This window comes from Humulus lupulus, chromosome 2, assembly GCF_963169125.1.
Source record: "Humulus lupulus chromosome 2, drHumLupu1.1, whole genome shotgun sequence".
In the NCBI taxonomy this organism is placed as follows: Eukaryota; Viridiplantae; Streptophyta; class Magnoliopsida; order Rosales; family Cannabaceae; genus Humulus; species Humulus lupulus.
Window position 1 is genome coordinate 202823337 of NC_084794.1, and position 15807 is coordinate 202839143.

Sequence of the window (15807 nt, forward strand, 5' to 3'; positions counted from 1 at the left end):
AAGGTAAGAAACTAAAATAGTTTTTTCCCATAAAATGTGCATAACGTAGTAATACTATGTGCCTATTAAGATAAAAATTAACATCAAATTTTAGCTAAGAGGAGAATCTCCAATTATTTTATATATTTACTTATTTATTATATATATTATTCAAAATAAACATATTTGAAATAAATTAAAATAATAATAAAAATGAAAAATAGCTCAAGCTAATTGTTTTTTTTTTACGTTAAAGCTCATTGTTGAATATACTAAAAGGACATGGTGCAAAATGACCCTTAATGTTATGTGAAAGTAAGTAAATGTCCATGTTTTTAATTTTATAGTAAAATAGCATAATCATCTATTTAATATCACATATTACCAAATACACCCTTTAACAAATTACTATTTTATTCTAAATATTTTAATATTATGGTATATGTATATTAGTTTTGTTTAATTAGTTTTTATTTTAAAGTTATTTTGATTTTTTTTCGTTTTTTATGGGTTGTTGAATGATATACCATACCACAAAATATATATACTGAGTTGAAAAATAATATACCATCAAAACTTACAAAATTATTACTCAAAAATGTATATACTATGCTAACAAAGTTATATAGTACCATTAAAATGTGTTGACGCGGTTTTTCGCCAACAGGTGTTATACCCAAAAATTGGAGATCAAGGACGTGGCAATAAATGTGACAAATGGCAGTGCATGGTCAGGAAAAGACATTAATAGTCAATAAATACATTGACTCCTCAGAGTTGTGATAAAGTGACCCGGTAGATTGACAAAGAATTTGGACTGCTTGAAAGATGTTATAACCAAGCCAAGTGCACCTTGGTCCTAGGAGGCTAAGGAGGGTGCATCCGAGGAGAACTCAAGAAAGTGGTCTTAGGAGACCCCAAGGGTGTGTAGGAGGCAAGCCTCCCAAGGTTTCCTAAGTGTTGGCTCGAACGTGTCCAAGGTAAGTAGCTATAGAGGAGGAGTCTCATGCAAGAGAATGGAGACTTAGATTTTGATGAGGAGAGCCTATACAATGTTCGATCGGACATGTTTGGGAGATGCTAAAGGAGAACGCCTTGAACTTGTCCAAAGTGAGATGTCATGGAGGAGGTTGCCTCAATGTTGTCCAAGGTGAGGTGCCAAGGAGGTTGCCTCGGACCACCTTGGTCCGAGGAGAAGCCAATGAGATTGGTTCAAGGAGGAATATGGCATGCTAGAGGAGAGTGCCATGTTAGAGGAGAGAAGTGCATGTCCTACCACCATGCACGTTCAACCCACGAAAAAATGTCCTACCACCATGCATGTCCTACCACCATGCATGTCCTACCACCATGCACGTCCGACCAACACTTGCATGAGTGGTCAGTAGGAGGTGGATCAACTAGCTAGAGGAGACTAAGTCAAGATTCCCAGAGACAGCTTCAACAACATACGCGGGAATCTCTCATTCTTCCCACAAATGGGGGGTTTGTTACATATCGAATTTTGAATGTTTAAATGTAATAAATATAATAAAATATCCCTATCATAAGGGGATATCAGTTGAGGATCCCAGGCCTATAAATAGAGAGCTTATGGGATGAGAGAGGGGCTTCTTCTGCTTCTTCTTTCTAGAGAGAGAAAATTGGGACTGTGTATTCTAGAGAGAGAAAGTTGGGTCTGAGTATTCTAGAGAGAGAATTCTTGTATTTTTGCCATCTGTACTGAAGAAACTCAGTTGGCTCAGTCCATCTGATCTTGAGTACAGATCTATAAATCACAACTCTAAGTGGATTAGGCTATTACCGACAATCGGGGCTGAACCACTATAAAAATCTCCTGTGTTATTTACTTTTCTTGTTTAAACCGTCTGTGTCATTTTTATTTCTCTTGAAGGCTTGTCGTATTTGACGTTCTCACGTCGTTGGCTAAAAACGCAGTCAACAACAGATAATTAAGAGAAGAAGAGAAAGGGATTAGTGCTGAATATAGAACCGTCACAGATATAAAATCTTAGAGAATGAACTAGGTGACTCAAGACACGTTTTTAAGTGGTTCAAAGGTTAAAATCCTTCTACTCCACTAGTCAATATTATTGATATACCCTGGGTATTTGGTTAAAAAGTATATATCTATTCAGAGACTATTTTTCCCAACCCTTATCAATTCCCAGGTTCTCCATATTTATAGGAGAAGGCACCTGGAAGTTGGTAAGGAGGTCATCCCGTGACCTTATTATTTGTCATATCAACTCTGTGACATTCATGATTAATTCCTAAACCTGACACATAAGTATGGTCAAATCGATAGGTAAGGAGATAATGGGCCGCACGGCCCAACCCAGCCGTGGGTATCTGAACACGCACGTTCCTGCTGCGTGTCCGAGAAGTCAGGGAGATATCGGACACGTGATGTCAGATATATGCACGTTTATCTTGCGTGTGTTGACTTTACAGAGGGTCAGAGCTCCATATATAGTTCGTGCCACGAGCTGCTCCCCTGACCCGACCTTCGGCCTTCAGATTCCTTGCTCCAGTCCTGGGCAACCTTGGCGAGTCCTTAGGGATTGCTCGAGCTAAGAAGGTACGACCTCGAAACGGGAGCTCCGGTCTTGGGAATGTTCATGGACTAATCATGATTAGTCCGTAGCTCGGCCTGCTAATCAGCCCGTGGGAAAATCAGGGGGTACAAAATGTATATACCATGATACAAAATTATATACTACCACTATGTATAATAAAATAGAAATTAAATATCATAAAAAAATATATATATACCATACCACAAAAAACATATACACTAATTGGAAAATAATATACTAACAACCTATAAAAAACTTAAAAAATCAATATAACTTTAAAATAAAAACTAATTAAACAAAACTAATATACATATACCACTATATTAAAGTCATACAGTCCTAAATAAATAAATAAATTATAAAAAATGGCAATTTAGGTAATCAACAATGTAAAATGGTCATTTATCTACAATTTAAAAAATGAGGACATTAGCTTCTTGATGGCTTTATTTTGGGTCATTCTCTATAATTTCTCTATACTAAACTTATCTCAAGTTCAAATCTCTCCCCTAATATAAAAGAAAAAAAAGTATTTTCCTAATTTTTTATTTAGTAATAACTTTTATATTCCATATAAGTTTTATTTTAATTTTTAAAAGGAATTTATATAAGTTTTCAATTTTTAATTTTTTTTTTGAAAGGATTAAAAAAAAACGTACGACATTCATTTAAAACAAAACGCTTTATGCGCTTTCCCCCGATAGGTTGGCTGAGTCAGTGAGTGAGTCAAATGATGTATTCGAACCCGACTCACAGTAACGGCTACCACCAACAGCCGCAACACGACCACCAGCCGACCGAGCGCCGTCCCGAGATGAGTCACGGTCAACGAGTTCGCCGAGGACGCCGTGGCGGGTCTAGGTCACGTGACTCCAGAGATGGCCATGACGGTGGTGCTAGCCTTAGGGTTTCCGACCAGAAAAACCTTCAACAGCAACAACAGCAGCAGCAGCAAAGGCGGCCTTGTACCGAGTTCGACATGGCCTATTTCCATTCCTATGCTCACGTTGGCATCCACGAAGAGATGATCAAGGTTTCATGCCTTTTACTCCTACATACTATTTTCCTGTTCTGCATTTTGAGCTGAAAATTTCGTAGCTTAAGTGTTTCGCACACGCACCCACCCACCTGAGAAAAATCAAACTTAAACTTTTGAACTTTCTAGTTTAACCATAGTTTTGCTTTTCTATCAAGTTTTAGCTTTGGAGTAAAGGCTAATGTTGGTAGAAATGAGAAGGGTACTTCAGTTAGAGTGTGATAGGTAGGAGGCATAAGTGGAAGGAAGGGTAGAGATGTAATGGGTTAGGGTAGGGTTTTTTCTTTTCTTTTGAGGAAATAGATTAGATTATTGATTTCAATTATTAGTGTGAGCCAATTTTCAATCTCTCTGTAATTGGATATGTATTCTCTATTTTCTCTGGTACCAAACAAAGACCTACTATTCATTTCTGCTTTCTTTCTTTCGACTTTGTAACTTTCTTACTTCCTGTCTTCTCTCCTCCCTAAAAGCATAGCCTTAGGGGAAGGGAAGGAAATAAGTTTTTGTGTTTTTTATTTTTATTGTTTTTGGTATGGTAGGAATGAGATAATCAATTTTAGCTATGAGAGATCAGAAATTATGTCAAACTTGCTTTGTAATCCATTATTCCATTTTTTTATAATAAAATCTTTCTTACCAAAACAACGCCTATATCCCAAATCCATCTACTAATCCTTTAGCATAACTTCTCCTTTCATCCACTTCTCACTCTTACCAAGTACAAAATAAAGTAGTCGTAGACTTGTTTGGAGGAGTATTTGTGATCATGCATGTCGTTGACTGTAAAGAACTGATGAGGGATGAAATGGCTCAATAGTTATCAAACTTGAGTTTTAAGTTGGTGTAATACTTGATTAATATTGTCATTGGTCATTTGTTATGGGGGCGGGAGGCTGATGGCTTCTTTATTGTAAGCGGAGCTATGGGGCTCTAATAGATAAGGAATCAAAGCTTGAGGATAAATGACATGATAAGAAGAGAATAGCTTATACCAGTGAGAGGGGAATTAGTGCGTAGACATTGAACTGGTGTAGCATTGTTTTACCTGAGCATTCTTTCACATGTATCTATAATAGGATTAAAGCACTGGAAAAATATGCATGTCTTTTTTGTAATAAAATTTTCAGTTTGAGAATATGCCCAAGTATGTTTGGGTATTCAGTGTCATATGCACTTGGTAGTCGTCCAGCATGTTCAGTTATTATCATCTTAAGGTAGAAACACAGTCACGTCCTTACTGTTTGTTTGCATCTGAGTTTGAAATGTGAATGAAAACTCAACTGTATTGGTTCGAACACTATATCTGTAAAACTTAATTATGCCTCCTCTAAATGGGATATTCTTTTTGTTTGATTTGTAATAGCATGTTATCGCTAAATGAAAATGATGTCATGATATTAAAACTTGAGTTGGCTTTTGAACTGTTATTGAAGAATTTTTTTCTGTTATACATTGGGTTTCAGCTGCAACAAAATGTTTTGGTTATCATTATCATAGTTTGCTGGCATGATAAATCTCAACTATGAATGATCTGTGAATATCAATGTAATTATTTGCTGATATGGTAAAATCTCATCATACAGGATCAAGTGCGGACTGAAACTTATAGACAAGCTATCATGCAGCACCAGAGTTCCATAGAAGGAAAAGTAATATAGCTGTAATTTTAGTTATAAAACAGTCTGCTGAATTATGTGCTACTGTATTGTAAATACTTCTGTTTTTAGTGGAATTGCAATTCCTAGTTTACAAACTTGGTTAATTATTCAGATCAATACTTCGTAAGATTCATGAAACTTTATACTATATGTAAACCATGCTTACAGCTAGAGGCATTACATTTCTGCATTGGTTGGCTCTGCTGCTCACTTTGAGGAATGTCATGAATACATGGTGTTTATGTGATTCACTTTCTAATGCCTTTTTTTTTTAATGGAACAATGCTTGTAGGTTGTGGTTGATGTTGGCTGTGGCACAGGCATTCTTTCAATATTTTGTGCTCAAGCTGGTGCAAAACGAGTAAGCTTATAGCTGCTAGTAAATTTAATAATATGTGAATATTTGCTAGCCTCTTGTTTACACATTTGATGTTGTTGGTAGTTGGAAAATTGACTGCAGTTTTTAACTATTACTAGAGTCAAATGCTCAAGCTGTACTGTTTTGTTTCTTATTAAAAAAAACCTCAAACAGTAAATAATATTGTGGTAATCTTTTAATGTATGGGAGATGACTTTAAATTTGATGGATGTTCTGATAGAAAACAAATCTATAAAAAAAATATGATAATTATTAGTAGCTAAAGAAGAAATCATTTTCAACATGCCCAATAGTTCTTTCTATAAAACACTATAACACTCCCTCCGTCCTAAATTTTTAATTGCACTCCTAACATTGTCACATTCTTTTATTATAAGCTAAGTGACATAATAAGTCCGGATTTGAAGTATTTTCCCCCTTTATTTGCCTTGAGGATTATTGTAATGGGTGTTACAATTAATATAACTAGTTTTGAGTTTTCTACCTTCAGCATCTAATTTGGACAATAGATCTGATTGTTTTTATTTTATAACTTATCAGGTGTATGCAGTTGATGCAAGTGAGATTGCACTGCAGGTACAGTTTATTGTAAATGCATTTTTTGACATATATTTTTTGGTTTTATGTTTACCATATATTATGGTCTCCATAATCTACTTGTCAAAATACATATTTATCAAGGTTCAGATGTGCGACTGAGAATATAAATCTTTTTTCTTGTTTATGTTTTGATGAACCAGCTTATAGAAGTTTCTCTCATTTATGTTGAACTCGAAAATGTATTGAATGCATTAGATATTGGTTGCTACAAAATTAATGGATTGATCTTGTTTTGCAAGCAGGCAAATGAAGTTGTCAAAGCAAACAATTTATCTGATACGGTTATTGTATTGCATGGAAGAGTAGAGGTAAGATGTCTTGACGATGCAAATATGCTTCTTGTACTTCAATAGCAGTAGCAGCAGTGGTTACATTTGTTATTGTTAGAATTTGTTAAGTTTACTCACATAGTAATTAAGACAATGTAGGATCCAAAAGATTCCTGTCTTTCAAATAAGGAAGATAAAATAAGAGGTTTCAATTGGAATAAAAAGATCAACTTATAAAGTGGAACAAAGAGCTAGAGATTTGTAGTTCTGAGGGTAGCCAGTTGTCTCACTTGTGTTGTTTTTGACACTGTTCTTGCAAAATGGGTACCAATGTGATGGTGGATTACCCAGGGTGATTGTCTTGACAAACTCATTGGCAGATACCAGGACACTTGGATTCTCATTAGATCGAACTAAAGAGAGTATATTTTTTTATAATAGGTTGTGTTGATGGCTAATAAAGAAGCCTAGTGCGAGTTTGAGGTGATTGTTATGAAAGATGAAGGCATTTGGGCCAGCTCACAGTTGTTGGCATGGGAATGGTTCATGAGATTAATGTTTTCTGCAATTTAAATAAACTGCACTAGTGCTATAAAATCTGCATTAGCTAACCGCCTAAGCATATTCATGTTATGAGAGGGTCTAGTTTTATTTTTCACCAGCTGATCTACCACACTTAATAGCTAGCCTTCTCTCTCACACACATTATTCATTTATTTATAATTTATTTGTTTTATTTTATTTTGAATTTATCTTTACACCATGGATACATCACTTAGCTTATGAACTTTGCAGGATGTTGAAATTGACGAGGAAGTTGATGTTATAATATCAGAGTGGATGGGTTACATGCTCTTGTATGAGGTAATTTCACTCCTTTTGCAGTATGTTATTTAAATAATTAACTTTTTTTTATAATTTTCCCCTTAATAAGATCTACTTGGTTTTGCATTAGAGCATGTTGGGAAGTGTCATTATTGCTAGAGATCGATGGCTTAAACCTGGAGGTCTTATACTTCCTTCACATGCAACGGTATGTTTGTTCTTGTCACATAATTGTCTTGAGGTGATTATTGGTTAATGCTAATCTAATTTCTAATCAAGAAAGCGTATAAAGTTTCTTTGAATTACTTTCAGTATGCTACTTTACTGAAATTAGCTTTTATTTTAAATGAGTTTGTGGCATGCGCTTGATGCTGAGCTTAACTTGAATGATTTGCAGTTGTATATAGCCCCAGTGACACACCCTGATAGATACAGTGAAAGCATTGATTTCTGGCGCAATGTTTATGGAATTGATAGTAAGAAAACATCAAACTAACTAACATGAATTTCTTGATTGTGTTGGTGATATTTATGATCCACGTTGTTTCCTATTTTCTATTTTAGTAAAATGTCTTCATGTATTGTAAGGTGATTTTTAATCTTTTTGGTGTGTTTATATTATGTGTGATACAGCACTGGTTTATGTTGATTTTTTTAGTTTTTTTCTTTGGAGGGTTCCTAGATTATGTTTCTCTCTTTGTAAATTAGATACGTTATGCATTGTTATTTTTTTCTTCCTTTTTTGTGAGATAGAAATCTATCAATTGATGCCTTTATGAGAAGGGGTTTCCTAATTGCATATAATCTTTCTCAGGCTTCTTCCGGCACCTAAGTAAACATAATTGTGAAATAATTTTTCACATATAGTGAGGTACATTTTTCACGATATAAGCCTAGTCGCAATCACTATGTTCACCTTTGGAAGTTGAAGCTATAATCAATAGAAATAATTGTTTTGACCTTATACCTTCAGCATTTTTTCCATAGAATGTGCTCCTGAATTACTTTTCCAGGAATTACTTTGTGCTTGATAGCCAGAAGAGCCTTGAGTTTTTTATGGTATAGCTGTGATCAATTTGGGATAGCTTTTCTCTTCAGGGTAGCCTGCGCTTGGACTGCTCAGCTTATATGCCATAGAGCTTGTTCTCCATATTGTGCTTTTCTTCTGCTAACATTAATTTTAACCTTCCAAACTGGAGGTTACCATTAGAACGTCAATCTATGATACCTTTCAATGTTTATTAATCATGTTGTAAACTTGACTTAAAATATGACCAGTTGACAAATAGTGAATCTAGAGTTTACAAGAAGGTTTAAACCTTTTCCTTGAGCACTTGCAGTGAACTGTTCTGGGAAAGTTAATGATTTACTATGTTGCTTTTTACTTGTTACTTTCTTGTTATACTTATGACTGAAAAAAAAATCACATATTTTTCTGCTTTACTTGATTCAGTGTCAGCCATGATGCCATTGGCTAAACAATGTGCATTTGAAGAACCATGTGTGGAGACTATAGTGGGTGAGAACATCTTGACATGGCCACATGTGGTGAGTCCCATCTTTTAAGTTCTGTGATTGATAAATGTGTTAACTTTAAACATGCAGTACCTGCCTAATTTCTCTTAAAAAAATTCATAAACCTCAAATTCTCTTCCATTGTATGGCATTAACTTACTGCAATATGCTTGCAATCTAAAAGCACTTCAATGTTCATCGCAGCAATAATTAATTTTTGGGTGAACTAAGATTAAAAGAATGAAACAAAGTATATTAATTGTTAATTCATTTCTTTTTGCTTTATCTGGATTTTTCTTCATTAATTTATTTATTTTAGTTCAGAGCTCTTTAAAATTTTCTTTCCTCATTTATTTCCAAAAAGGAACAGTAATAAGAAAACAAAAGTCATGGTTTGTTTATTCATCCACTTCTTGAAATATGTCAGTCTTGATTAGAAAAGCTCCACAGAGCATGTGTAAATGATCAGCATCAATTTTACTTTAAACATAGTTGTTTGGTGAAATTCCTTGGCTCGTTGTGATTGATTCATGTTTTTCCTTATTCTATTGTCAGATCTTTAGATGGGGGCAGCTCTTTTGAGATAATTGTTTTTGAGAAGTTTTAGATCATTAGTATAGTGGAAGCATGGGCTGTGCGTTAAAATTCAATAGAAAATCATACTCAAAACAAATCATTCTTTTAGTTTTGTAGCATTCACTTGTGTCTGTAGAAAATTTTCAAGCTGTAGCATCTAATTTTGTTTAATTAATTTTTTAGGTAAAGCATGTTGATTGCTATACAGTAACAATTGGTGAGCTGGAATCGGTTTATACAAGATATAACTTCAAATCAATGATGCGAGGTGACCCTTTTTCCTTCATTTATTTACTTATTGTTATTATTATTTGTTCTTTAAGGATTATAACTGAAGATCTTTAGGTTTATGCAGTGGCTTAACCATTTAGATGTACCCTTGGGGAGGGCTGCATATTTTTTTTATTTATATTTGAATTCTCTCTATATTATTTCCATGCAATAAATATTGGAAGATTTATGATTTACACAATCAGCTTTGTATGTTCCTTGTCCTATAAGATTTCGACGGTGCTTATGTTGTTATTCTAAACAACTACTTTTGTGAGTCAGTCATCAGTATACCTATTAAACAAGTTGTCTTTGAGCAATAGTTCATCTTGAGGCACATGCTTGCATTTATTTTTCCTCGTGTCATGAACAGGTGTTTGTTTTTTAAATTGAAAATGGAAGTAACTGTTTGATCGAAAATTCCCTAAAAGATCCTATTAAAAAAAAAAAATATTTCTGCTTTCTGCTTGGATTTTACAGGGAGCACAATCTTATTTGTGCTACATATTGATAGTCTAAATAAAGTAAAACAACCTTGCCGAAGATAATAAGTATAAATGCAACCTAGGTAGCAGATTTATGTGTTTGCCTGAAATTCTAGATTTAAATTCTGTAATTATCTATTGCTTTAAGATATTCTCAAGGGATCTTTATTGTTTTTGGACACATCTATTTAGTTGGTTAATTTATTAGTTTTGATTACTTGGTTTGCAGCTCCATTACATGGGTTTGCATTTTGGTTTGATGTTGAATTCGCCGGACCTGCAATATCTCCTACCAATAGTCATGCGCTACCTTCACTTACTGAGGCACCAGTTGATGGTAATCAGAGGAAGAAACGGGCAAACCCAAATGAAGCACTAGTGTTATCCACCGCACCTGAGGACCCACCGACACATTGGCAACAGGTACAATGCATTTAGGTCAAAGTCTCATGTACTTAATTACTCAAATGACTTGAACTGTTGTGCATATATCTTTAAGGAGCTTGCAGCTTATGCCATTTTCTACATTTGATTAAAGAAACAAAGAATACCATCTTGCTGGTCCTTATCACCCAACTGCTATAGAAAATAGATAGATATGTTGAATATGATAGGATGAAATTTTGCTCAATTGTTACATTAGAAAGTTCTGTTCATCATTCTCAAGGATAGTAGATGCATCATGGATTTGAATATTTTGGATCATTAATTTTAGAATTTGGGTACAAAACAAATGAGTAAAACTGATCATTTGCATTGAGTTAAATGCCCCAATCATGAGTTCATTGTACTCCGTCAGAGGGGTTGGTAATTAAAGACGGTGGTTTTTGAGAAAAAGAACAGAGAAAGCCTGGTATTGATTCTTTTGCAAGAAATAGTGAGTCATGTAGTCCTCAATCAACTTCTGCTTATCAACTTCTGCTTACAAGTGTTATAGAGCCTGTGTACCTTTATGATTGATAGTCTACGGTCTAAAAAAATTAATATTGCAGACATTAATCTATTTCTATGAGCCAATAGACGTGGAGCAAGATCAAGTGATTGAAGGTTCTGTAACATTATCACAAAGCAAAGAAAACGCTCGGTTTATGAACATCCACCTTGAATATGCGTGAGTTTTCACTTGCTCAAATTTATGACAATTTACCTCGTGTAAAATCTAAAAACAACTCAAGAAGCCCTCGTATTTTTTGCTATTGCAGTTCAGGAGGTCGCTCCTTTGTGAAAGAGTCTGTCATGCGGTGACTGTGCTTGTTGCATTTTAAGGATTGGTTACTCATTCCTCTTGTTCTACCTGCCCCTCTCTTGCTGCCCCGAAAAGTTAGGCTTTTGACAGAGTTCAAAAACTTCATTACCAGGGATAATTTGCGGGTTCACTCATTTCACTAGTTTAACCATGTAAAGAAGCCTTACAAAGACGAGAACCACGACTGATTTTAAGAAAGTTTTGACATTAACCCTGTTTGTTTGTGCTTTACAAATGCTGATTTAAGAGTGGTCTTGATGTTGTTTCTTCAAAAGGTTCGTCAAATGGGTCCAACTTTTGTAGCTGTTGAATCTGTTTCTCCGTTGCATATCATTAGAATCTAGAACCGTGCCAGTTTTTAGACATCTCCAGTTGAGCCCATTTGACTTTGTAACAGAGTCATGCTAACATCCATGTCATTTAACTCATTGTATTTGTACCCTTATTAATCATTGATCATCTTCATTTAAGCATTTTGGATTAGCTTGTTATACCACTAATTTATACAATCCATTATCTTATTAAGTAGTAGAATTTTCAAATGGAAATGGTTAACAACACTTCATTTTAGCATCCGCAGTATTTACTATTCTTTTATTCTTTTTGATCAAAAGAGACACCACTGTTGGATAACCCAACTGGTTCAACTTTAGGGGAACCTTCTTTCCATAGATTTTTTTCCGATGTTTTGATAAAAGAAATTTATTGCTCGACCAGGCCAGCACTGTAGAAGTTTGATAGTAGAGCAGCAGCATTCTTGTTCTCCATTTAAGCATATCATAATTTCGTTTGCCCTAACTAAATATATACACTTATAATAGATCATACAAAAGAAAGAAAGAAAGAAAAAGAAAGTAGAGATAGCACTATTTTTAAAATAAGAATGGCACCAAAAACATCGCTTTTTGCAAAATATGAATCCTAAATTTGGAGTTATTGGAAATTAGGCACTATAGCCTATATCCACCTTTACAAAGTCTATTCAGCTTTTACCAATATTTTACTAATGTTGACTAGCAATTTCACTAACAACTAATTAAAACAAAACTTAAAGGAATAGAAGTTGATGCACAAGATTTTCCATGGTTCATTTATGAATTAACTCTAGTCCATGAGTCACTTGTATTTAGGATGTTAAAAACTTGCAAATGTGAAGCTTTTATAGAGGTTTTCAGGCAGCGTTTTGGCAATTCTCTGAAAACAAGAAATGATTCAGGATCCTTTACAAAGTGTACCCTAGCCCTATTTATAGATGGTCGAGGACAATTAATTCCCTAATGAAGGTTGATTACAATTATCCTCCCTTAATGAGGACTTGAATGTTCAATAAATGATAAATTCCTTTAGTTAAGATACAGGTGGACCCTTGCGTATCTCAGTGGGCCCAATACGAGGTACCAGCCTACTACTTTATTAGAGAACACACTCTTGCCAGTGTTAGGTAGGGATGGAAATTTTCCCCCACGGGGACAGGGCCCCATGGGTACCCGACCCTAATGGGGCGGGGATTCCCCGCCTAAATGGGGAACGAGACAGGGATGGGGGTCATTTCAAACCCCGAATGTTAAATGGGGCGGGAACATGGATAGCACTCCCCGCCCCGTCGGAACCCCATTTGATTTATTTATTTTTATTAATTTTATAATATTAATTTTACATATTTCTTTATGTAATTTTGTAGAATATTAGTAACTTTTTAAAGATTTTTAATTTTATTTTGTACATATTGAATACTTTGAGTGATTAATATAGTGTAATATATATTAATTTTAGGTCATCTATTTTTATTTATTTTATTTTTAAATAAATGTCTGCCTGTAGGGATTCCCTGCCCCAACTGCTTTCACTTGTACGAGATCGACACCACAATCTGTGTAATAGTAAATGTTAGATGGCTGCTTGTGGTCCAAGGTCACTGTGCTTGACACTTGACAACTCAACTCCATGTTCAGAGGATGAATCTCGTAGACCTGGAGGACGTGAGTAGAAGAGACAGTCTTGTGCTAAGACTTGGAACAATAACGTGGAACATGCTCCTCGGGAAGTAACATTCTTAGGAGGACGAACTCCTCTGGTGGTAATGAACTACGACTGAAAGCAAGGCTTGCCCTCCCGTAGAGCTCGAAGCAAACTCTAGGGGACTTAGGGCTTGGTTGGCAAAACTTAAAAAGCCACTTTTTTTTTTTTTACTTTTGAGCCTAAAAGTTCTTTTGAGGTTTGTTTGGATTTACTATCCAATATAGCTTTTTTACTTTTTAAAGTTATTCCCCACCAAGCTACAAGGAGTATCTCCCCTTCTGGTTCAAAAGTTACCATCCTGCGCTTGCAGTCAATCGTCGCCCCATACTTCGATAACCAATCCATTCCCAAGATCATATCGAAGTCATCCATAGCCAACTCAATCAAATCAACAGACAACGCTCTACTGTCTATCTCTACTGGCAATGCTCTAACCCATCTCCTAAAGACTACTAATTCTCCAGTCGGCAACACAGTCGGAAATCCCCTAGCATACAAATCACTAGGTCTACACAGCTGATCTATCACTCTAGCAGACATAAATGAATGAGTAGCCCCTGAATCAATCAATGTAGTAAAAGAAGAACCAACACTAGAAATCTGACCGGTCACGACCGAGGGGCTAGCCTCAACCTTAGTTTGGGTCAAGGTGAATACTCTGGCAGGAGCGAGACTGTCGCTCTGCTTCGACTCCTCTTTCCTGGCTTGTGGGCACTCCTTCTTCAAATGGTTGACACTCCCACAAATAATGCAAGCCCTGATCCTGCACTCCCCCTGATGTCGTTGTCTGCACCGAGGACACACTGGGAAACTCCTCCAGTTGTCACCCCTGCCCTGACGGCCGCTAAAAGCACCTCATGCCCTCCTATCCGAGCTAGGAGGGACGAAAGAATCTGGGGCCTTTCTCTTCTGCTCACTGGGGCCACTACCCCGACTAGCTCCAGTAAAAGGAGGCACCGTCCTCCTAGCGTTGCGCCTAGCAGCGTCCTCTCTCCATATATGATCCTCGACCCCTTCAGCTATAAGGGCCTTGTCCACTACCTGAGCATACATAGTAGTCCCCGGATCCAAGGTAATTTTTACATCACAGGCGATCATAACATTCAATCTTCGAAAAAATCGATCCCTTCTTGCCGCATTAGTTGGCACCAAATCCGGCGCAAACTTCGCCAACCGGTCAAATCTCAAGGCATACTCAGTAACTGTCATTCGGTTATGAGTCAGGTTGGTAAACTCGTCAACCTTCGCAGCTTGAACTGCAACACTGTAATACTTCTCATTGAAAATGTTTCTGAACTCTCCCCATGTCATAACTGCATCATTTCTTCTCTGAGTCACTACATCCCACTAGATGCGAGCATCCTCTTTGAACATGTAGCTGGCACAAGCTACCCTTTCATTCCCTTCCACCCTCATGAAATCCAAGATGGAAGAAATCATATTCATCTACTGCTCTGCCCGCAGTGGGTTTGGTCCACCCTCGACGGTGGGAGGATGCTGCTTCTTGAACCTCTCATACAAAGGTTCCCACCTATTCTCCATAATAGGTTGTACTAGCACTGGCACCACAGCTTGTGGAACCTGCAACCCAATGCCCTGAGGAGGACCTGCTGCCTCAACTGTCGAAGCTCTTCTTATGTTCGGTGCAGTCTGGCTTCCATTTCGGCAAATAATTGTTGCCAATTATGTGGGGCGGATGGAGGGTCTTGACCTAGTTGTCATCCTCGACCCTATTGCCGCGAAGTCTGAGTGATCGCCGAGGCATTTCAACAATATGCCTGCAACCAATGACGCCGCTTATCAGGCAATATAACATCATCCAAAACCACCTCCCAATTCACGTCAACCAACCTTAAACAACAGTCCACAATACACAAATAACATACAACACTCAAGGGGGCCACTACACCAAATACCACTTTCCACAACACATAAATATAAGTTTATTAAAAAAGTATTATAATATCTAATGTAAAAATAAAAACGGTAAAGAATAATGAAAGTTAAAATAAAGGCGGGCTTTGAAATTGTTAAGCGACAAACTAAAATGAAAACGTATTGTTATATTTTGGGAAAACTTGAAAAATACCCAGTTTTAGGATTAGTTAACTAAAAATAGCTACTAATAACATTTAGTTGAATATTACCCACTTTTTTAAGCATATTTCCTATATTACCCTTAGAACACTACTAAAAGTTCAATGTAAAAATCTCAATCTTTGTCTCTGTCTTGTCATTTATTTCTTTCTTTAAATAATATTCCACTGTTAGTTCCACTGGACCACTGTATAACGGGTAGAGTCATTAATAGTTTTGGTATTAAGTTAAATTGGGTAATAGTTGTAATTTTCACTTATACTTTCCCAGG

The 15807-nt window shown here is 36.1% G+C and overlaps 1 protein-coding gene across 1 annotated transcript; it reads left to right on the forward strand.

The window, feature by feature from the left end:
* The first annotated feature begins 3247 nt into the window (after nucleotides 1–3247).
* Nucleotides 3248–11893, forward strand: LOC133818892 (probable protein arginine N-methyltransferase 6). The gene is made up of 13 exons (XM_062251992.1): nucleotides 3248–3591; nucleotides 5181–5246; nucleotides 5548–5616; nucleotides 6175–6210; nucleotides 6477–6542; nucleotides 7299–7367; nucleotides 7459–7536; nucleotides 7726–7804; nucleotides 8782–8876; nucleotides 9603–9687; nucleotides 10404–10597; nucleotides 11167–11285; nucleotides 11377–11893. Exons 1-13 carry the CDS (start codon nucleotides 3289–3291, stop codon nucleotides 11417–11419), a joined length of 1302 nt encoding a protein of 433 aa, XP_062107976.1. The 5' UTR covers nucleotides 3248–3288; the 3' UTR covers nucleotides 11420–11893.
* Nucleotides 11894–15807: the final 3914 nt, after the last annotated feature.

Excerpts from the sequence above, each read along its gene's own strand:
- LOC133818892 (XM_062251992.1), top strand. The coding sequence starts at position 3,289 with ATGATGTATTCGAACCCGACTCACAGTAACGGCTACCACCAACAGCCG. Across the intron at positions 6,211-6,476 it reads CAAGTGAGATTGCACTGCAG|GCAAATGAAGTTGTCAAAGC; the intron begins GTACAGTTTATT and ends TTTTGCAAGCAG. Across the intron at positions 7,805-8,781 it reads CAATGTTTATGGAATTGATA|TGTCAGCCATGATGCCATTG; the intron begins GTAAGAAAACAT and ends TACTTGATTCAG.